The sequence below is a fragment of the Apodemus sylvaticus genome, chromosome 11 (assembly GCF_947179515.1).
Source record: "Apodemus sylvaticus chromosome 11, mApoSyl1.1, whole genome shotgun sequence".
Taxonomy (NCBI): Eukaryota; Metazoa; Chordata; class Mammalia; order Rodentia; family Muridae; genus Apodemus; species Apodemus sylvaticus.
The window spans coordinates 17446538-17469945 of NC_067482.1; the positions used below are offsets into that span (position 1 = coordinate 17446538).

At 40.8% G+C, this 23408-nt stretch overlaps 2 protein-coding genes across 6 annotated transcripts in view; one reads left to right on the forward strand and one right to left on the reverse strand.

Annotated features, from left to right (window-relative positions):
• Positions 1-887: 887 nt before the first annotated feature.
• On the reverse strand, positions 888-10028 carry Thap6 (THAP domain containing 6). Of its 4 annotated transcripts, none has more exons than XM_052198139.1 (5): positions 9939-10028; positions 9155-9257; positions 7628-7835; positions 6550-6672; positions 888-3254 (listed from the first exon to the last, which is right to left on the reverse strand). In XM_052198139.1, the coding sequence occupies exons 2-5, from the start codon at positions 9232-9234 to the stop codon at positions 3015-3017; spliced, it is 651 nt and encodes a 216-aa protein (XP_052054099.1). In that variant the 5' UTR covers positions 9235-9257; positions 9939-10028; the 3' UTR covers positions 888-3014. The 4 variants fall into 4 exon arrangements, with proteins under 4 accessions (XP_052054099.1, XP_052054097.1, XP_052054101.1 ...); XM_052198137.1 differs by lacking the exon at positions 9939-10028 and adding an exon at positions 9399-9786; XM_052198141.1 differs by lacking the exon at positions 9155-9257 and having other exon boundaries at positions 9939-10021.
• Positions 10029-10172: 144 nt separating this feature from the next.
• Positions 10173-23408, forward strand: part of Rchy1 (ring finger and CHY zinc finger domain containing 1) — a 17040-nt gene continuing 3804 nt past the window's right edge. Inside the window, exons 1-7 of one of the 2 annotated variants that reach the window (XM_052198135.1) lie at positions 10173-10274; positions 14251-14370; positions 14587-14702; positions 20100-20178; positions 22473-22517; positions 22625-22683; positions 22773-22799. In XM_052198135.1, the coding sequence (XP_052054095.1) occupies positions 10185-10274; positions 14251-14370; positions 14587-14702; positions 20100-20178; positions 22473-22517; positions 22625-22683; positions 22773-22799 (536 nt within the window). In that variant the 5' untranslated portion in view covers positions 10173-10184. Of the gene's footprint in view, positions 10275-14250; positions 14371-14586; positions 14703-15309; positions 15392-20099; positions 20179-22472; positions 22518-22624; positions 22684-22772; positions 22800-23408 lie in introns of those variants that run through there. The other variant, XM_052198136.1, reaches the window with a different exon arrangement.

The window sequence follows — 23408 nt, forward strand, 5'->3', positions numbered from 1 at the left end:
CACCATTAAGGATCAGAAATGTTCATATGGAACGAAGAATAATATATAGTCTTACCCTGAGACTGTGGATACTGTTGTAAAGGACCGACACTGTGCAGTCTAAACAAAATTATAGAATTGAAAATAGGGACAAGGTGAATCCAACGAGAGAAACAAGAAATATCAACTTCACATGCTAGTGCATGCCCCTAATCTTAGTACTCAGAAGGCTGTGGCAGGAGGGTCACATGTTCTAGGCCAGCACGGGCCACATAGTGAGCCCTGCCTCACAAAAGTCCTTAAAAAAGGCCGAGATACGGCTCAGTGGATAAGAGCCCCGAATCAGGCGGCTCGCCACTGCCTGGGACTACAGTTCTCCGGGCTCCCACACCCTCTTGTAGGTTCCACAGACACCTGCACTCATGTGCACTCCCTCTGCCACAAACGCAGTTTAAAAAAATTCTTTTATAACAAAGTACCTAGTAAACTCTCTTCAAGGCATCCATGAAGTGTAAGTGCTATAGAGGGACAAAACTGTGTTACACCCAGGGGACACCGTGATCTGGGCACGCCAGGATGCCTCCCTGGAGGAAAGGACAAACTATTACCTTTGTATGCTCTGCTTGCTCTGAGGCAGGAGGCACAATGCCTGCTGTTCTTCTGTGGTCACAGGCAGTGTCTGTCACACTAGTAACACTGTTCCTTCCCAGATATCAGGGGCATGAGGAGCTGCCAGTTTTAAGAGATAAAGCCAGTCAGTTCACACTGTGCTAAAAGCCAGGCTGATGTGTGCGCTTGTCATTTTTCCCAGACCATTTTGTTGAATCAAGGTATAAAAAATCCCCCACACAACACATTATTAGATAAAATTTTTATTTTTCAAATAAATAATAGCTTGCATCTCTCAATTATTTCTGTTAAGAATTTTACTTTTAAAAACTAAAACTGTTATTTAATACATTTTCATCTTTTCTCAAATTAAAGGCTTGCATAATTTATAGCTACGTTTAGCAACAAAGTTTATTTTCAGAAGTCTATAAACTTGATACGGAGAAGAAAATACCACACGGAGTCCTTCGTACCTTCTTTGGAAATCAAGGGTGTTTCAAGGTCTAGAGACCAGTCTATGTTTAGAAAGTAGAGCTCTTGGGTCAGCTTTGGGTACCTGAGGACTTCTAGATAGGTCATGATCTTGACATTTTACATCATCATCAATCATCATAATCATCATCATCGTCATCATCGTTTCTTCAGGACAGGATTTCTCTGTGTAGCCTTGCCTGTGCCTCTAAGCCCTGCAGTGCTGGGATCAAAGGCATTCACCATCACCACCTAGGGTAGCTTTACTTTATATCCAGCAGTTCTTCCCTGGAAGACCTAGGCTGCAATCTCTGATGGACTGAGGTAGGGACTGTGCTTAGGCATTTAGGTGGCAGGTGGTCGGGATCCTATACTAAGTCTGACTTCTATTGGTAACACTCCTCTGGAAGAGTAGAGAGCAAATGAGTTCTTACTGATATTTCCCCCAGTTACCAATTTCTCAGTGAAAGAGAGGACAAAGACGAGTTAAGCAAGACACAAGCAGTAGAGTGACCGTGTAACCGTAACCGTAACCGGGCAGAATCTGGGCCCTTCCTGTGGAGAGCCTTGCAGGGGTGCTCTATCGCAGGCAGCCGGGGATGGGAAGTCTGCACACTGCTGCAGCCTTCCTTTCAGTCACTCGGTCACCAACTCCAATGTCAACGCGCAGAGAGCGTCTGGAGGCTTAGAATCTTCCCACCCTCCCGTCAGAGCACCCACTGTGACTTCGACATTACACAGGGAGAAGGAATGACAAGCAGGCAATGAAAAAGAAAACATGTGAGGGGGATAAACTGATCCCAGCCAGTCCCCTCCCTCAGCACAACACTTACCTTTCAAAGGTGGGAAAAGTCTCTTTTAGAGGGAAGATTTACAGTCCCACAGGAAAATTAAATATCCTCAACACAGAAATCTTCAAGTGACCACATTGGTATGATACTAATGTGGAACAGTTACAAAACATGAAAGTGATTTAATAAAACAATGAAACAACTGCTACACATATTCTGGTGACGATGCACGGGTCTGAGTAAGGCTCATTCACAGACCTGTGCTCAGCATGGGGTGGGACTTTGGCCAATACTTTTTATGACAGTATTTATGACTCTTCCGTTAATTTTGAACATTTGGCTCAGTTAGTAAATAGCTAAGACTTTTGTCTATTTGGTAAGAAGTTCCAAAGCAGCTCTGTTTAATGTCCGTTTCTCTGGGTAATTAATTACTGGCACGGGTCTGCCATCAATTCTCTGTTTCTATTTCCATGGCAAGGCCTGTACATTTTAAAAGGCTTTCCTTATGTTTTCCAGCTTTCTTGTGTTTTATGTAAGTTTCCTTAGGTTTTACATGCTTCCTGGTGCTTACAGCTATTCTTTATGGTTTACATCAGGCTGGCCCCGCTGTGGAGGAATGGCGCATGCACTGTACCCGACAACTGGCATCAGGGGTCTCTAGACTTAAAAGGTGGCAAGTCTTTTCCATGCGTTATTCTCAGGACAGTGCTACCAAGTGCCTTATTAGAAAGAATACTCTGTAGTATGATTAATAACTAAAGTACGTTAGGGTGGGTGCAAGACGAACATGTGTTGTAAACAAATTCTCCTTTATAGTAAAATATTTAAAATTAGAATCATAACTTACTATAAAGCACATACAAGTAAACATATGTTGTTCTCTCTAACTGCCAGAACTTCATGTGGCCAACTTGATCTAGTTCCTCACTTTTGTGAGATTTAACCGCTGTACAGTTCTGACCCAGCACTAGTTTAGGTCTGTGAACACATAATTGTCACAAGAGCATGCCCACAGCACCTTTCTGCACATCTTACCAAGTGTTTGGCTTGCATAAGCTGTGGTTGCCGACGGGATTGAGTGGCAGTGTGGGAGGATCTTCTAAGCAGCACAGTCAGGTCAACTGCAGATGGAACATATAAGAAATGACTTCCCAAACTACAGCCTCAGGCTGTGCCTTCCTGACAACACTCCCAACAGAAAGCACCCAGTCTGTTGGCTGTCTCCTGGCTGATCAGACTTTCATCCTTTAATTCCATGATTGTCTTCCTCAGTGATTTTTGAAAATGTTTCTCTCGGTCCAAAACATTCTGTAGGCTTTCCTTGGTATTCTCTAGCTCGATGATCACATGATCTAATTTATGCTTAAGTTTCTTTGGACTGTCCATGACACTGTAGCTATGTTCCTGAAATAGAAGCACCAGGATTTTGAATAAGACAAGCGGTCAGACAGAAGCTTAGCACTAAGTTTCAGCTATTTCTTCATTTACAATTCTTAGAGGAGATCATTAGAGGGTGAACAAACACAGGGTGTGATAGCAGGGGAAGGGGTATGACAGTGCCGAGGCTCAACGCGTGTGGGGAGCACGGACCACTGCACACACTTCATTTGGGGGTTCCCGGCTGCTATGAGCACTGCGCTTGCAAAACCCATACAGCTTTCATTCCTTACGTACAGCACTGATAAAAAGTTTCTATCTATCAAATAAATATTAGTTCCTTTCTCTTGACACAGGGTCTCATGTCAAGAATGTTTGGAAGGGACTCTACAAACTGAGTTACATCCCCAGCTCCAAGACAGTTTTTACTTAATTTTGAGGAATGCTTTACTTTGTTAGAGGTACCAGAAAAGGCACACAAGAGCACATGCTCAGGCTGACTGTAGGGGACTTGGAGAGAACTCCAGTCTTGGAACTTAAAAAAAAAAAAAAGATAATTTGGTTCCTGTCAATATGCATTTTGGCTATGCTTAAGTAGTATGCTGACTTTTTAAATGTTCATTTGAAAACAGGGAAAATAACACTGACCTAGAAAGATCCTATAAACTATTTTTATAAAGTTATTCAATATTACAATTACTGAAGAGGACTTTTGCTTCTAGGCAAGGTGAAATAACAGACTGGATTGATACCACATGAACCAATGTGTGGTCCAAAGACCTAAACAAGTTTGAGGGTAATGGGTACTACACACGAGAGAGGGCTTTCCAGACAGAGGGGAGATACACTGAGCCCTGTGACCACTCTAGTTTATGGCCTTGGAAGAGCTTGTAGGCCCGACTGCAAGGGTGAGAAAGAAATGCAGAGTGTGGTATTTAAGAGCAAGGAGATTATGCAAAACATCAGGGAAGCCGAAGAGGCCGCCTTGTTTTTCTAATTTCATGTGTGTGTGTGCATGTGGAACCCTGAGGCTACGCCCAGAATCACTGACTATTGCTGGCCTCCTTATTCACTGAGGCAAGGTCTGTCCATCGAGTCCACAGCACGCTGACCAGCATGGCTAGTGCTGCCAGCCAGCTTGCTCGGGGAGCCTGTGTCTGCCTTGTGAAGATGCGATGACCACATTTATAACCACTGGGCCATCGCCCCTATCCGGAATAATAAATTTCTAAATAACCCATGGGTTGAAAACCAAGCTGAACGGAAACTGAATATAGGAAAGACAAAGAAAATACAACTTATTGTGGAATGTAATCCTTAGGGAGAAATTCATACCACTGAATGCCTAGCCTAGAAGGATACAAGTCTTAACAATGACGTCAGCTTTCACCTTAACTGGAAAAGAATATTTTACTGAAATAAGTAGAAAAATTATAACACATGAGCACAAATTAGGGAAGCATAAGAGAAAATGAGTAACTGTGTGCTCTAACAAGATCAAGAACCTTGTTAACCCTTCAGACATACTAATCAGCCAAGTAAAAGACCAGAAGCAAAGGAGAAGCAAAGAGTCAAGAGGATCAATAAGGAGATAGTATTAAATGCCTTTTCCTAATCAATGCCGTAACTGTGACGAAACGGACAAATCCCTTGGAAGATAGACGCTACTATTTTTTCCTTCAACAAACAACAGACCACAGAACGTCACTAAAGACTATCAAATATTTATAAAAGAAACTTATCATTCTATGAAAACAACTTCTCATTAAACTGGAAAAGTCAGGAATGCTTTCTCACGGTTTTAAACGTCAGTATTATTCTGATATTGATGGCAGACAAATGAAACATTAAAGAAGGGGACGGGGCAGCCTTATAGGCTGCCTATAACCCTTGAACATCCAAGGAGAGATTCAACAAAAATTGGCAAAAATACATAAAAAGGAGGATGCGCTATGAAGCAGGGGTCATTCCTGGAATAAAAGGTTGGCTAAGCAATCGAGGAGTCACTGACATATTAACCTAACAACGAAAAATGGCAGTGGGGGTGGATAAGGCCCGCTGTCGGCTCTCAGTATTTCTCACCCTGCTCTGGAGGCCCAAGGCACTTCAGTAAAGCATGGAAAGCCATGGAAGATCTTTACAGGAGAGAGGAAGAGGTACAACTGTCCTTAAGCACAGAGAACATGATGTTCTATGCAGAAAATCTGATGGCCTTAAAAATTAAAGCCACTACAATTACTATTTGAGTTCAGCATGTTTGTCAGACATAAGATCAACAGGAAATGAATGGCACTTCCGTTTTCTAGGTGCAGATGAAGTAACAGCATTTACAACAGCCGGCACACAGGTAAAATACAGGGGGACAAATCGGATGTAGCACAACCCAAGAGCTGAATGCGATGAAACAACGCTGAGAACTGAAACACACGGAAATACGCAAGCCCAGTGGCCCCTAAGGGTGTCTGCAGAGGCAACAGCAAACTGGTGGAAATTCAGCAGAGTTTTGGGTAGAATTTTACAAAGTGATTTTAAATTCATATAGAAATGCAAGGAATCTACAATAGCCAAAACACCTTGAAAAACTAAAAGAGTAGACTAATAGTACCTGATTCAATTCGAACAATTATTACAAAGCTGTAGTAAAACAGTTTCCTTTCAGCCTGGCATTATATGAAGAAGCAATTTATGAATAAGAAAATACAAGCTTCAGGCTGGAGAGTTGGCTCAGCGGTTAAGAGCACTGACTGCTCTTCTGAAGGTCCTGAGTTCAAATCCCAGCAACAACACGGTGGCTCACAACCATCTGTAATGAGATCTGACGCCCTCTTCTGGTGTGTCTGAAGACAGCTACAGTGTACTTACACATAATACATAAGTAAATCTTCAAAAAGAAAATATAAGCTTCAATACTCTGTATTGTATGTGACTGTTCTTTCAAGAAAACCTAAAGATACAGCTATTTTTAATTACATATTTCCATGTAGAAAAATATAATACTTAAAGGGAAGAATTATTTTATGAGTAGAGTAATCCTTGCAAAAGCATTTCTCTTCTTCTTTTTTTTTTTTGTAAAAGCATTTCTCAAATTAAGTATGTAACCAAATGATTACCTGCTCCTATGTTGCTCTTGTATACATTTAAATGACGGTGGTCACAGGAAACACACTTATTTGGAAACATAATTATCTATTAAAGAACCTCCCACCAACCAGCCTGCATTTTGATTTTCCCTGTACCCCTTATGCTTTGAATCCTAGTGGAGAGGCCATATTTGCCTTAAAATAACATCTCAGCAGCTAGCTCAGTAAATCCTTTTACTTACAAAAATGAACTGGGGTTGGAATTCGTCAATGCACGAGGCGTCAACAAGCTGGTGGCCGCGGTTAGTGACAGGAAGGGTTTTGAGAATGAAGTTTTTTCTACAGTGAAGCTTTTCTCTCTTCTCCTGTTAGGAACAGTTAATAAAAACCATTCAGAAACTGCATCTGTTCTTACAGTCCGATTCCTTCCTAACTCTGGGAACTACCACACTCCTTTTCATGGGAACTGCTGCAGAAGTCAGTAGCCTTCATTCTGTTTACTTTAACGGAGCATCCCCAGGGCTCGTCTATAAATGTAACATTTCCTTAGGAATGAAAAGAGGAGTGAAAATCACACTGGCTACTCCCACTCCCTGCCAGCTGAGAAAAGGGTGACAGGAGAGGACCTGAGTAAGTAACTTACAAGACTCATGCTCCACCATTACTGAAGGAAACGCACTCTCGGATATATTACGCCATAAGAGACAACAAGGCAAAGTGGCCAGCTCCTGGCATCATCCCTGACGAAGAGCAGAAGTCAGCTAGGTGTGCCACTCAACCTTTCTGTTTCCCTTTTCTAACCTCCTCTCAGTCTTTTCCTGTTCTTATCTTTTGGTCCTGTTTGCAGTTTGCTCTTGAGTTTGTTTTGTTTTGAGACATGTTTTCTCTGTGTAGCCCTGGCTATGCTGGATCTTGATCTGTACACCAGGCTGGCCTTGAACTCAGAGATCCGCCCGCCTCTGCCTCTGGAGTGCTAAGGTTAAAGTTGTGCCCCGCCACTGAGCTCTTGAGTTCTTAACGACTGACTACCAATCCGAAACTTCAAACTTCAGAGTTCAGTCTCTGTTTTTAAGACACTGTCTCTGAGTTAAAACAATTTCTCTACGTCAGTCTACTTTCTCGAACCCTGGTAATGTATATGTATGAGAGGCTACTGGCCAAATTCTCCTGCTATGCATCACGAAAGCTGAAGCTACAATCTACGGAAACTCACAGAATGTGCTTCAAATGAAGAAAGCCGCGCATGCGCGCGCGCGCACGCGGGTGCTGAAGGGGCTTCAGAACTGTCGTGGGAATGAGTGCTCACAGCTCACGACAAACCTGCAAGTGATGTGGGGACTCAAAGACAGACGGGATGGCTCCTGCTTTCAGCTTAGTGTTTGGAGTGCTTTTGTCAAAGTCTGTCTTCTTGAAGTGCCTTGAACACAGCACATCTCCCTTTTTAGGCTCCCAAATGCCTGCAGTATTCACATCTAGTCTTCTCATGGCCAGTACCCACTTTCTTTTGATGTTTTCATCTGTGGGGAATCTAAAAAACCGTAAAAATATATTTTAAAGCTATACATGTATACATATATATAACTAGTATATATTTTAAATACTATTGATATATTCAAACTGAAATATTTAGGAAATCATGATTCCTGCTATATAACAAATTAGTTTAAAAAACTACATGTTTATGTATCTGTGTATGTGTGTGTACATGCACAAAAGCATTCTATAGCATATGTAGTGTAGATTAGAGGGTAATTTGTGGGAATTCACTCTCTTTCTGTCATGTGGTTCCTGAACTTCGGTCATTAGGCTTTGTGGTAACTGCCTTTACCCGCTGCTAAGACACTCATAGCTTCATAGCTCAGTTTTAATATCTAAATTTTTCTGCCAACCATTCTTCATACATATGGACTTTATTTAAATTTTTATCATATATGAATGTTTCAGTGGGCACTTAGCATGTTGTAGCAAGACTTGCAATTAAAAGTTTTTCTTTATAGAAGTTGAAGAATACCTCTGGCCTTTCCCTTTCTGAGGTGATAACTGGAATTTGTCTTCAATGACTAGGAGGGCCTCTTATACTCTCACCTTTTTGTCAAACCTGAAAATTACTCGAATAGCAACTCATATATAGCAGGTCTAGAAATACTTTATGAACGCATGCAGAGAACAGCTGCAGAGCCGAGGGTTCTGGAGCTACAATAATTTTGACAGACATGGGAGGCAATAATCAGCTTTCTCAACATTTCTAAGCTAAGTCAATATTGTTTTGGGGATATGGTAGCATAGACACACATTTTATTTCCATGCTTAGTAACTAGATCTTCCCCTAGTAATAACAGTGCTTCACAAAAGCTGAGGACATTCTAAGTATGTTTATTAAATCCTATTAGATCCTTCCTATGGGTGTCACAGGAATGGCCAAACACTAAATTAGAATCCTCAAACTTCTGCAGCTAAATGATCCTTAATCTGAACATGTAGTTTATAGTGAACCACTCTGCCGCATCTATTTCTAAATAGAAGGAGGTATGCTTATTTGAACAAAGAGCTCTCAGATTGTAAACTACATCTAAACAATAGTGAACATAATACAGTTAGAATGCAAATATTAGTAAAGATGAGTCTGACAATTGTGCGTGGGGTGTTGTATTTTTGGTGGTGGTGTTATCTGGTCTTTCATTCCTTGGCAGTTATAACTTGCACATTATAAAGGAATCATTGTTCAGTTCAAATTTAACAAGGTTATTTTAAGAGGACTGGGAACAAAAGTTTGTAACTGCAGACTCAGGTAGAATCATTTTTAGTAAAAAGTTAAAAGGATTTGGCTTGAGTACAGCAAAGTCTTACACATGAAATGTCAGTCCTTTTAACTTGGAATTTGGCAAACAGCGAGAAGCACATCCAATGGCTGAGCAACATTTCACCATGATTTTAGCAACTCATAACAAAACTGTAAGAGAATTAAAATGAGTTAGTAACTTTAGGGCTAAGCTACAATTGCCTCCCCTCTCCCCCATCCCAACACCTGAAGTTTTGCTGATAAAATGTTTTAAGTTTTGGTATTTTGTAAGTGTGGAATTAAGTTATGCACCTTGAGGTCTGAGATTCCAACTTTGTAGGCTCCTTTATTTCTCTCATGTTCTTACGGGCCGGATTTTCTCTCCCCCATGTCTGTGCACACTAACTCCTGTTGGCGTACTGTTTGTTAGTCATTCAGTTTTCAGCTAGAGCGGCCCCTTCCCCAGGGACACCACACACGACTGTCCTTCCAGTGTCGCTCCGAGTTGGGATCTCATTTAATGCAGTGGTGTTCTCCCCCTACCCATCTGTGAGTTCCACTGAGGCGTGTCGTGGCGTGCCTGCTTCTTTTCACTTTTCGGTCTCCGGTATTGGATGGTGACAGCACCAGGCGCAGGGAAAAAAAGAACCGCCCGCTCTAGGAGCTGCGCGCGCAGCCGCAGAGCTCCGCCCCTTTTTGAGGCAGCCGCGGGAGGGGCCGCTCCTCACCGGCGCCCGCGGCCCAGGGCGGCCTGCAACAGCGCCCGCCCGGCGTCGCAGCGGTCCCCTTCGCCCCGCAATCTGGGCTGGCAGTGATGCCTGGGGGAATAAGAGCCAACCTAAGAGCTATTACCGTTAGCAGCGACGACAGCGACTAACGCCGACGACGGACTAAGAGTCTCACTTGGTTTTCGCCCCTTCGACCAGGAACCGGAAGTCCGGCTGCTCCAGATCACGTGATCGGCCGCCATATTGACTGCGGTGGCCGCTGCTCCGAGGAGGAGGGGCTATCAGACCGACTCTGCTTCTTTAAGGCGTGGCTTCCAAGCTGGGGGAAGGTTCAGTGGATCGTGAAGGGGAGGTGGAGGAGGAGGAGGAGATGGCGGCGAAGGCGCGGGAAGATGGCGTCCCCAACCTGGCGCCAGGGCCGCGGGGCTGCGAGCACTACGACAGAGCCTGTCTCCTCAAGGTGACGACTTTAAAGGGCACCTCCTGATGAGCTGCCATCGGGTTAGGCGCGGGCAGGTTGGGCTAGGCGGGTAGTCGTGGGCATAAGCTTTCGACTGAGCTGCTTGTCAGCTGCCTTCCATCTGGAATTGGGTTCCCCTTGCAGGAAACGTCTTGGCTAGGCGGTCGTGAGCAGCTCTGCCCTCGACTCAGCTTCTGTGCTTTGCGAGCCAAGTTCTTGTTTGTAAAGACCTGGCCCTTGCATAAAGTCACTTCCCTAGGGGATTTATTCGTCATTTGCGGCTGACAGTAGAATGAGGAAGTGAAAGGCCTGTCCTAAGCATTTCTGTCAAGTGTGTGCGATGCACTAATGAAAGCGTAAGCAAGGGGAAAAGAATTTAATTTCTGTACGTATAGTAAGTTTATAGTTTAGCTTGTCAGCTTCATTTTGCTGTTTTAGGAATATGCCGAGACCTGTCCAGGAGAAAAATCTATGTCTGAAATGAGAGCTGTGTAATTGCCACTAAATTGGATATTGGAGAAGTGCCTAATACACTATCACTATGATATGCTATCATTTCTCCTGCTTGAGACGTTCCGGTCATCTAGAGTTTTTAAAAATGACTCGCACACAGTTAAGACTTTCCTGATTGTTTTAAAGAAGTAGCATTAATATTTTGTCGAGAAAGCCTGAGATTTGAGCTGAGGTTATAACTCAGCCTTAGAATTAAGTTTAAAATGCTGAAGGCCTTGGCTTCAGTCTTCAGAAGTCTCCTCCCACTGAGAAGAAAGAAACTTTGACTGTTGGAATCATATAGCCTTCCTCTCATACTTCAGATCTGTCCTTAACTTGCTCTGTAATTTTGAGCAAGCTACTTTTTTAAAGGGCTTGCATATAAACAGTTTTAGGAGCTGGTCTTAGTGGTAAAGGCCTGTAGTTCCAGAAGATGCATACTTCCAGCTATTTGTACAGCTGAAGCTCGAGGAATACCAGCCTGGAGATGCTATTGCCAATAAGAAAAAGAAAATGAGGTGGGGCTGGGGTCTATTTAGGTCATTGCTAGAGTACAGGCCTCACCAGATAGTCTCTAGGATCGGTCTGATCTGCCAATGGGGAAAGGCCCTTTTTTATAAACCGTGTGTTGATTGCATACTAGAGTGCACATGTGGTGTTTAAGAGGTGTGTCCCCAGAAGTGACTACTATTCATTTCTGACTAAATAGTAATATTAGTGGTAGTAATTATTGACCTCCACCCACAGTGGTCATCAACTCCATCTCCTCCTCCTCCACCTTCACAATTGGCTTTGCTAGTCACTGACCTTATAAGTTAGGATTAAGTGATAGACTTAGATCTGTAAGACAACTTAAACCCTTTTCTGTAGGTCATGGCTTGGTGAGGATTCATTTCATTGGATAAATTTTTTCGTACTGGTCAATTATCTAATGTTGTATAAGGAGTTAAATATTATTCTTTTGATTACATTTCTACTGAAATATTTTTACGGTCTCAAAGTGAAGTATGAACTGAATTTAACACCTCACCTTCCCCTCCATCCTTGCAAAGAAATTACACAACCAAATTTGTGTTTCACCACACTTAAATATTTTTCCCTGAGTGTCAAGTATTGTTTTTCTTTCCTTTCTTCCTCTTCCTTAAATGGGAGAGAGCAGCTGAGGTGATTTAAGGAGCAAGTCATCTACTAGATCAAGTGGAGCTGCCTTTCAATTTGGCAAGGGGAAGGTCACTGTTGATCTTGACAAGTGTCAATGGAAGGATCAGGATAAAATTCCTTGGAGTGGATACTGGAAGTAGCAAAGAGGAGTTTTGGATTTTTATTGCCAAGGAGAGCAAACCTGTGGCTGTTTTGCTGAAAGCTGTGTTACAGTATGTTTCTGTACACTGGGAAATGATCTAACAGGTCATTTTTAATGCAGCAGGAAAAGAAGTCCTTTGAGTAGTCAAAGGGAAGATCCAGCATACAAGTCAGGCTCCTGTGAGCTGGCAAGGACAGCATAGGAGTTTGCTTCTCTTGGGTTGTGATAAACAACATAACTAGAAGTTACTTGGGAAGCAAAGGGTTTATTGTTTGCCCTTCCTGTGACAGTTTTTTATTAGGGGAAACCAAAGCAGGCTCTCCTGCAGGGCAGGCACCTGGAGGTAGGGACTGAGGCTGAGGCCCTGGGGAGTGCTGCTCACTACTGGCTTGCACAGCATGGCTTGCTGAGTCTTTTATCTCCCTTCTGTCTGCCCTTCCTTCCTCCCTTCCTCCCCTTTCCCTCCCTTCCTCCCCTTCCCCCCACTCCCTCCCTTCCTCCCCACTCCCTCCCTCCCTTCTCCCTCCCTCCCTTAGTTTTTTCCCTGCCTCTCTCCTTCCCTCCCACTCTCCCTTCTTCCCTTCCTCCCTCCCTCCTTTCCTTTCTTGCACTAAAATTATTAATAGTTATTAAATCTTAGCTCACACTCATAAACATTTTTAATAACTTATTTGACAAATAGAAACATTTTAGCAAACACTTTGGTTTTCTTGAGGAAAAGACAGTTGTCTTGTGAAGTAAGTTAATTGCTTTGTTCATGGAACATTGGCTTGAAAAAAAATTGGTCATTCCAGCTTGAGTATGTGGCAGACATTATCTCAAAAGGGGGAAGGAGTCAAACTCATGAACGAGAAACAGTTGACAGTGCTTTAAAACCTTTAGTGACTTTGGTATGAGATCTTGTAGCTATAATCCATGTAACCAAAAGTTCTGTGATTTCCTTAAGTGCCTTAGAGTGTAACAGGGTCCTGAGTCTTTAATCTTCCCTCTGAAATTTCATAAGTCAGGCTTCCATTGTTTGCACTGTTCTCAGCATTATCTTCCAAGCTTCTACAGACCATCCCCCAGAGCTCTTAATACCCAATGGCTTTTCTACCAAAGTCCACAGTCTCCCCAAAACCTGGTCAGGTTGTCAAAGAAATACCCCACTATGCTGGTACCAATTTGTCTTAGTCAGGGTTTCTGTTTCTGCACAAAACATGACCAAGAAGCAAGTTAGGGAGGAAAGGGTTTATTCAGCTTATACTTCCACATTGCTGTTTATCACCAAAAAAGTCAGGACTGGAACTCAAGCATATTTAAAAATTAAATACTTACAATGAAATGACCTAACAATAATGATGTTTAAATAATAAAGAATACATATCTGTGTATTTCTTTCCATATAACAATTCCAAAGTGATCCATATGGGTAAAGAGCCTCAGTTCCATTTGGCTATTTTAGCATCTTTTCTTTTTTTTTTTTTCTGTTGTATTATTTTGACGTATTTTAAGGCATATGATCATATGTGGGATTCAACTCTAGAATAATTGGGTAATGTGTTCAGGAAGTAAGGAACAGATTTCAGTGGACAACTGACAGTTATTAACATTCTCAGAATCAGTGAGGCTGAGTGTGGTGATACATGGTTTTACTCCTAGCACTTGGGAGGCAGGGATAACCTGATTTTAAGGCCAGCCTGTTTTACATAGTTCCAGGACAGCCAGGTCTATATAGAGAGACTCTATCTAAAAACCAGTGACTGTCTCTTGTTTTTTATATTTACTGCATCCTATGTAATATTAGGCGTAAATGCATCATGATTAGTGAAAATTTTGTGTTTAAATGTCAAGGTATATAAATGGTATTTTTTCCCTTTTCTGGCAATGTCTCAGAAAGGTGTTCCCTATCTTCTGTTAGGCTGAAAATGAGATTTGGGTGTTACTTTATTGTATTTTTTTCTTTTGTCTAGAAATTTCTATCTTTCAAAATTTTTGTGTTTGAAAGTTGTATTTAGAATCATTCAAACAGATATTGAAGAGGAAGATTATTAGCATCAAATGTGCCAAGAAATGAATGCTAACTAGCCATATATCCACTGGTTGTAATCTGTGAACTTGATCCAGAGAAGGAGGTAGGACTTCCCTTATTTGTAAGTAACTTGTTTTTTCTTCTTATACCCTTTTTTCACTGGGTGGTAGGCACCTTGTTGTGACAAGCTTTATACTTGCCGCCTGTGTCATGATACCAATGAAGATCATCAGCTAGATCGCTTCAAAGTAAAGGAAGTGCAGTGCATCAACTGTGAAAAACTCCAGCACGTAAGGCCTTATGACTTCTGCCCCATTGCTTTTTAAAGGTTCAAGATGGATTGAAAGTAATTTAATCAAAAGTTAGACTTAATTCTCTGAGGAAACAACATTGTTGAGTTAGATGTTTTAAAACATAAAAATAGGCTAAACATACTTTAACAAATTCTGGATATTTAATAGTTTTGATAAAGTTACTTGAAGTTTTAATTACTCTGTCCTTTTCAGGCCCAGCAGACATGTGAAGGGTGTAGCACAGTGTTTGGAGAATATTACTGCAATATTTGCCACCTGTTTGACAAAGATAAGAAGCAGTATCATTGTGAGAACTGTGGGATTTGTAGGTACTGTATGTAAAATGTCCTCTTTGAATTATTTCCAGTACATTTGGGCAATAGTGTATTAGTTATTTTTCTGTTGCTGTGATAAAACATTATGACCAAGGCAACTTAGGAGTTTATTCAAGCTGTGTTTCCCAAGGGTTAGAGTTTGTGATGGTGGGGACAGTTTGGCAGCAGGTGACGGACATGGTGGCTGGATCATCAAGCTTGAGAGCTCATGTAGGAGGCAAAGAATCAGAACTAGCAATCACATGAGTCTCAGAGGTCATCTTCAGTGACATACTTCCTCCAGCAAGGCCATACCCCTTAAACCATCCCAAACGTCACCACCAACAGGAAACCAAGTATGCAAATACTGGAGCTTATGGGGACATTTTCATTTATACCAGTACAAATAGGTTTTAAAAAGTTAACTTGTGCTGGGCAGTGGTGGTGCACGCCTTTAATCCTAGCACTTGGGAGGCGGAGACAGGCAGATTTCTGAGTTTGAGGCCAGCCTAGTTGGTCTACAGTTCCAGGACAGCCAGGGCTACACAGAGAAACCCTGTCTTGAGTGCTCTCCCCTGCCCCCCCTGAAAAAATTAACTTTTTTTTTTTTGTTTTGAAATAGGATCTCACTGTTCAATATATAGTCCATGCTGACCTTGAACTCAGAGCCACCTCCCTCTGCTTCCTGAGCGCTGGGTTTAAAGGTGTGTGCACCACTGCACCGTTTAGTTTTCTTTTGTTTTAAGGGAGATCATTCATCTAAGATACAGTCATCTGAAAGTCATAATCTGATTTATTGCGTATAAGCTCATGATTAGAGTTCAGTGCAGTGAATCTGTTTTTGTTTATTTTTGAGATTGTAATTTAATTACATTTCTTCCTTCTCTTTTATCCCTCCAAATAATCTTTCATATACTAACCCCCTTTTCTCCTTCAAAGTCCTGGTCTCTTTTTTTCATCAGTTGTTATTGCATGCATGTATGTATTTGTATGTACATAAATATTTCTAAATATAACTTGTTGAGTCCATATTATGTTACTTGTGTGTATGTTTTCAGGGATGACCATTTGGCACTGGACAGCCAGTGGATGTTCTCCTCCCTGGGGGAGGGCCAGCCACCTTTCCTGCTGTCCACTTTACTGAGGTGCCTGTAATTCTTTGTGTAGGGTTGAGGCCTGATGGGCTCCGCTCTTGTGCATTGGTGTCTTCGTTGAGCTCATGTTTGGGCGGTCATGTTGATGATACTTTATGGGTCTGTCCTCTCTGCCTCCCTGCCTCCCTCCCTGCTTCCCTCCCTCCCTGCTTCCCTCCCTCCCTCCCTCCCTCCCTCCTTCCTTTCCTCTTTGCTTTCTTTCTTTCTTTCTTTCTTTCTTTCTTTCTTTCTTTCTTTCTTTCTTTCTTTCTTTCTTTCTTTCTTTCTTTCTTTCTTTCTTTCTTTCTTTCTTTCTTTCTTTCTTTCTTTCTCTTATTTAATAGGGATGATTTTGCCTTGAGAGAATCCTTTCTAGATTTTCATATCCAAGAACAGGGTAATAGTATAACATTTACTGGGGAGAAGCCAAAAATGCTATTAGAAATCCTACAGTGTACAATCCATCATAAGAACAGCCTGGTCCAAAATGTTAGTAGAAGCTAGGTAGAAAATCCCCATACTGGCGTGTAGCACGCTAGTACCACTGCATTTACTTTTTTTTTTTTTTTTTTTTTTTTTTTACTTTTTGCTATATTGAATGAAAAAGGAAAAATTTGGCCTTTTCAACTGTGATCACCAAAACCTAGAAAAGTCTACAAAGAAGATGTTTTCAGACTAATTACCTCTGTAGTAGATGATGTAGTGCTTTGAGCAGTACAAAAAGAAAACCAGAAGGATCTTACAAATAGTGGTGATTTTTCTGTATTATTCTTTGAGTTATTTCTACCATCCTTTTCTAAGTTTTCCCATTGCTGTGATAAAACAGCCTGACAAAAGCAGCTCAAGGGCAGAAGTGTTTATCTTCTCCTAGTCTCCTAGTTCTGGCATACAGTCTGTCAGGCAGGAGTGTCATGTTCCCTGTGCAGTCAGGAGCCCGCGAGTGATGAATGCTGATATTCTGCTGCTTAGCTCCCTCTCTATTGTTCTGTCCCGGATCCTGGCCAAGGGAGGGCACCAGCAATGGAAGTTTTAAACAGTTAGGATAATTACCCAGAGATATGCCAGAGGGCCCATCTCCTGAGTGATTCTAGATTCTCTATAGTTGACATCACACCTATTAACCATATCATTCTAGCCTCTTGGCTAGGATTGTTGGTAATAATTAATAATGTGAATGATTGCTAACATTCTAGAATAGCATGATGTTTTAAGATATAGGAAAACAAGAACATTAAGATCCTGTAAAAGGTGCTGCTGAGATGGCTGAGAGGGTGAAGGTGCTTGCCACCAAGTCTGAGTTTGATCCCTGGACCCACATGATGGAAAAAGAGAACCTCCTTCTGAAAATTGTTCTCTGACATCCACACACTTACCATGGTATACACATGCACCCAGCTCTCCACACCCCCACATGCAAACACACACACACACAGAGTAAATATATCAGGTTTATAAAGGTTCCATAGATCATATGATAATTATAAACTTGACAGTTTATTCTATTAAAGACCTGTTGGATGCCTTGTAGGAGGAGCTACAGTGGTCAGTGAGCTTCCTGGCCATGCCCACTGTTGAGCATCGCTGCAGTGGGTGAATCCTGGAGTGGTGCGGCCCCAGGGGCTTTGCCCCAGGGTGGCTTCTTGCTGATGTCTTCTCACGTTTGTCTTGCTATACTCCTCATATATCTGACATCATGTCATTGGGCATCGGTAGACCACACTGCCTTCCTGCAGATCAACATGAATATGAATTTTTATAAAATAATATTGTTTAAATGAATTAATGATTTTACAGAATTCTTGATTTGACTTACATAGTTTTAGGAAGTTAGAATAATTGCTAAAAAAGTTCAAGGAGATGGTTTTAAGTTGTTCTGCCAGAAAGATATAATGAACTTAGAATCAAGAATAGAATGTGCCCCTCCTCGTAGACTAGTAAGATGGGCTAGAAAAGGAGGACAGTGAGCTTTCATGTGTTACAGACAAATAAATTACACTTGGAAGAAAACTAGGCTTGGAATAAATTAATGATCAAAGAAAACATTGATTTTATGTTAGATCCAGGAAGGAGGCCATAGGTCTTGGTGTGCAAGCTCTTGAACAAGAAGTGGGTATTTCTATAACATAGAAAACTATTGCTTTGAACTTATCATGAGCTTATGGAATGAAAGATAGATAAAACGACTGCTTTGAACCTGTAATCAATAATCCTGCTGTAGCTCCTGCAGGTGTAACATTTTATCTGTTTTTGAATGAGGTAATTCTTCCTCTTACATAAAGAACTTTGTCTTAGTATAAAAAAAACTAAGAGAAAAAATAAAGTTGTTAGAGCTTGCTCACTAGAGCTTTGCTCTATCCACCTAATGTCTGTCTGTCTGTCTGTCTGTCTGTCTATCTGTATATATGTACTTGCCTATGTGTGAATGTATGAGGTTGTTGGAGCTTGCTTTTTGGAGTCTACTTTGCTTCATCCAGTGTGTGTGTGTGTGTGTGTGTGTGTGTGTGTGTATGATTTTCTCTCTTTCCTTTTCTTTCTCGCTGGCCCCCAAAGAGTTACAAGAGTTCAGAGTTTCTCTCTGGTCACAGAGAGTACTGCCCCAGATAATTAAGTCTTGCTCTCACCAGCACTACCAGTGCTGGCCCCGTAAATTGCCTGCTGCTATCAGCACTGGCCCCAGTCACCTCAGACTCCACATTTACCACTCCTCAGATAACTATGGTGTTGAAGCTGACCTTCAACAAGGACCTTTTGTTCTTTGGAAGATCTTTAATAAAGAATAATGTCTTAGAATAATACAAAATTTTATTCCTTAAAACAGAATTTGTTTGTTTGTTTTTTGAGACAGGCTTTCTTTGCATAGCCTTGGCTGTCCTGGAACTAATTCTGTAGACCAGGCTGGCTTTGAACACACAGAGAGTCTCCTATTTCTGCTTCCTGAATACTGGGATTAAAGCATACACCACCAATGCTTGATTTAGAGCAAAATTTATTAAAAAGGAATTGGACTAGGGGACAGTATATGTATTGGCTAAGGAGTTTGTAAATGCTGAGTTTAATCTTCATTCTTTCTCAGGACTTTTAACTTACTAATTTTGCTTGTAAATCTTTCAGAATGTTGTGTTGTGTTTGATCATAGTCTTTATCATATGAGAACAAAATTGTGAAAAGTCAAGTAGTATTGAAGATTTAGGTTTTGTCTTTTTTTTTTTTTTTTAGTTATTTGAGACAAGGTTTCTCTGCATATAACCTTGGTTGTCCTGGAACTCACTTTGTAGACCACAGACTAGAGAATTAATCCTAATATACATAAATGAAAAAGATGAATATCCAGGATGTATAAAGATGTTTTTTAAATTGATAAAAGGCAAATAACCAGGTAGAAAAATGATCAGAGCATACCTGCAGAAGGTTCACAAAAATATAAACTATTTTTTGTTTGTTTTTTTGTTTTTGTTTTTGTTTTTTTAATTTGGTTTTTTTTCTGAGACAGGGTTTCTCTGTATAGCTCTGGCTGTCCTGGAACTCACTATGTAGATCAGGCTGGCCTCGAACTCAGAAATCCGCATGCCTCTACCTCCCAGAGTGCTGGGATTACAGGTGTGCACCACCACTGCCCAGCTTAAACAATTTTTTAGTATTAAAGAATAGTCCTTTGTAATTTGAGAAATGAAAGTTAAAGTGGTGTATTTTTTCTATTATACATCTGCTGATGTTCAGGTTGTGAGGAGAATGGATCATGCACTGTCTGGGAATGTATGCTAGCAGTCTTTGGAGGCTCAGGTTGCCAGTATTACAGTTGATGATCCAGTACCCTCTGAATCATTAGGGTCACTTGTAGGAATCCTGACAAAAATCATCTAAATTATATCAATAAGGAAATACTGTTGAACATGGTATATCCATACCCCATGCTGTTAAGAAGAGGGAAGAGGTTTCCTATGGACAGACATAATAATACCTGGAATATGTTAGAAAATGTAAATAAGTTGCAGAACAGCATATTAGAATTGTGTAAGAAATAAAACTCAAATTGTGTAGGAAATAAAGCTCAAATTGTGTGCCCGTCCTGTGATCTGTTTCCCTCTTTAGAGAAGAAAAGTCTTAAAGAGTGTCACTCTGCTTGTGGTATTTACCTTTGACACCAGAGAGACAGTAGTCTCTCCATATTCTTAGTGTGGTTTGAGTATTTTTACAGTAGACCTATGTTTGGGCATTATATAGTGAACAAATTATCATGTAATAAAAAAATAATCTTTTGGTCTTTGTTATATTTTGTTAGGATTGGTCCAAAGGAAGATTTTTTCCATTGCTTGAAATGTAACTTATGCCTAGCCATGAATCTTCGAGGAAAACACAAGGTACATTATTCAGTTTGCATAATTTAAGAAAAATGTTAATGTTTTTGAAAACCAGCTTAAATATTAATATGTTTTGGGAACATTCTATTTCTCATATATTACCAACTTCAACTCTGTGTTTTCCAGAAAAGCAGAATTCAGTAGGTAGTAAAAATACATGCCTAAGAATCTTGGCTCCACAGTTTGTTCTCTGTAGTGTAAGAGTGCCTACAGCAGTTATTAACATGTTGCCAACAGTGACTTAGGGTTTCTTTGGCTGTGTCAAAACACCACGACCAAAGAGCACCTTGAGGAAAGAGAGGTTTATTGGCTTACATTTCCATATTATTACGTTTCCATATTGCTGTTCATTATTTATGAAAGTGAGGACAGGAGCTCAAATAGGGCGGAGTCTTGGAGCTGATACATGAGTTATGGAGAGGTGCTGCTTACCGGCTTTCCCTCCGCTTTGCTCATTCTGCTTCCTTATAGAATCCAGGACCACAAACCCGTGGGACCACCCACCGTGGGCTGGGCCTTCCTCCATTAGTCACTAATTGAGAAAATGCCTCACATCTGGATCTCATGGAAGCAATTCCTCAACTGATTTTCCTTTGTCTTTGATGACTAATTTGTGTCAAGTTGACATAAAGCAGCCCGTACAGCTTCTCAGTTGGTTTATTGATTCTTATCATTGGTATTGCTTTTAAGATTAACTTTAAAAGGAAAATATTAAGTGATATAACCTATTTACATAGTATTCTAAGAATAATTCTTTGTATTTCCTTTCATGATTAAGACTTATAAATGTGGATATAGGAATTTTATTGTAATTCCAGATCTTCTCCCTACTTAAAAGCAATCTCTATTTATAGTACTGATTCTATCTACTGTAAGAATTTAAAGAATGGAGGGTCAGCAAAGCAAAGTATAAAAGTACAGGACATTCTGGTACAGAGACTAATAATGGCTTTCTGTGTGAAGATGAGACAGACAGACAGACAGACACAGACAGAGGTGGGGGAATGGAGAGAACGAATATACAGACACAGAAAGAATATTTGAAATAATTTAAAAGTCACCATGTTCTGTAGAAGATAAAGGTAAAGGATTCTTGTAGAAATACAATATTACGTAGGCCCTGACCTAAAATTGTATAGTAGTGAGGAAAGTGAGGATGACTAGTGAACCCTGGGAAGTGATCGCTGAGGATCAGGGCGAGGTAAGAGAGAATTCCCAAGACTCCCTGTCTGAGCTAAGATGAGCAGAATGTGAGTTTGTTAAAGACTGAGTCTGACTTTAGAAACTTGGGGTGTTAGCAGAGTAGCCTGGCAGAGGTCGTGGCACATGCTTGCAGTCTTAGCACTTGGCAGGCTAGGAGAAGTGCCGTAAGCTCATGGCTCACCTGAGTTACATAGGCACGCCTCTTTCAAGATAAAAATTAAAAAGACACACAGGCTAATGATGATAGCCTGGAGTCAGTGGCCTCATGGATTGTATTTCTCTGGCTCTGTTTTGGTTTCCAGAGCATATATAGAATACATTTGTGTTCATAAATGCACATGTGTGTATACACACAGCCAGCTCGTCACACTTCATTCACTCAGCAATGCCATGGACTGTCAGACATCCTAATTACATAGATGCTAAGGTAGGTGGGGTTGTGTGTATATTGAGTGTACTCGAGAACAAAAATGAAATACATGTTAGCTTTAGTTTACAAATGGAGAAAATTAGAATGAAGAAGTGCTGGCTTTTCTAAAATCTTAAAGATTCATAAATGGCAGGGCTGAGATTATAATCTAGATTTTTCAATTCATTTTTTGAAGGATTTTTCTCCATATTAAACTTTTATTTTTAGAAAGCTATATATGTTCTCATATTATGTTAAAAAATTGTTCAGCTATTATTCACTGTTTAAATATTAGTAAGGGATCCTGGCTTCTACTGTAAACAAGGGAATCATCTGTGGCTTAGTGTTTTTCCCTTATCTCCTTGTATATAACTAGACATGTCTTGCCATGGTAAAAGCTTCCGACGGCTGGGTTCTAACTCAGTAGTTCACCTGTGACGGTCAGAGGACAACTTGCTGGAGTGGGGTCTCTCCTTCCAGCGTGGTGTTTCCAGAGATTGAACTCAGCTCCTCAGGCCTGTGGCAAGTCTTAACCCACTGAGTCGTCTCACTGGCTCTTCTAGTCAGTTTATTTTATTGTATTTATGTATTTTATTATATTTATGTATTTTATTAATGCTGTTATAGTTGACATTTTTATGTTTTAATGCTTTTTGTTAATGTAAAATTCTCCTTTAAACAGTGTATTGAAAATGTTTCCCGGCAGAATTGTCCAATATGCTTGGAGGTAAGTATGGAATATTTTTCACTTTGGAACTCTCCTGTTCTGAATGTGAAGTCCTTGGATGTTACAGTGTTTTTATGTAAGCACTAATAACTTCCCTTTCCTCTTAGGACATTCACACGTCCCGTGTTGTCGCTCATGTCTTGCCGTGTGGGCATCTCCTACACAGGTAAGATGCCTTTGTTCCTGCTCAGAGGTGTGTGTGTGTGCAGTGATGGCGCTTCCCTGTTACTGAAATGATGTTCTGTTTTCTTTCAGAACGTGTTATGAAGAAATGTTGAAAGAGTAAGTTTTTGATGGATTTAAAAGCTTAGAGTTTTAAGATGTTTGTTTTTTGTGAGAGGGTGGTGGGGTGGGCGGGCATGATGGCCAGGTACACTGTCTGGCTGTGGTAGTTACATAGATGGCGGTGAGGAGAGTAGGTGACTGCTGTTTAGCTGAGCATGGGACCCTGTGGATGAGGCCTGCACTGTCCCATGTCCTTACCATGCCTGCTTCCTCCCACAGCTCGAGGCAGGCAAACCCTCCTGATTCCCAGCCATGCATACTGGGAAAAGCCCCGAGGAAAGGGTCCAAACTTTATCAATTCATATATCTATCCAGCAGTGAACTACAAAAAAACCCAGTAAATTTTCTTTAAAACGGGAACTACAATAAGACGAGAACTAGGAAAGAGTAGAAATGTGTTTTGGTTCTGCTGATAAATGAACAGAAAATTTAATACCTAGATAGGGAGCAACTTTTGAAAAATTTTAGAAAGGAAGTAGTACTATGATTGGGATAATTTTTTAGGAAAACCATTTCTTTGCATCAGTGTCCTAAGAAATTAAAATTGCTTAGCTAATGAAGTTTAATTGGTATTTTTAGTGAAAGACATAGTTCTACAAACAATAT

Bases quoted from the DNA above. Each gene is read 5' to 3' on its own strand.
- Thap6 (XM_052198139.1), bottom strand. From the start codon at position 9,234: ATGGTGAAATGTTGCTCAGCCATTGGATGTGCTTCTCGCTGTTTGCCA. The intron at 7,836-9,154 runs GTAAGACTTTGC...ACGGTTTTTTAG, and splicing joins AAAGGACTGACATTTCATGT to ATTCCCCACAGATGAAAACA. The intron at 3,255-6,549 runs GTAAGTAAAAGG...CTTCTATTTCAG, and splicing joins TCCAACCCCAGTTCATTTTT to GAACATAGCTACAGTGTCAT.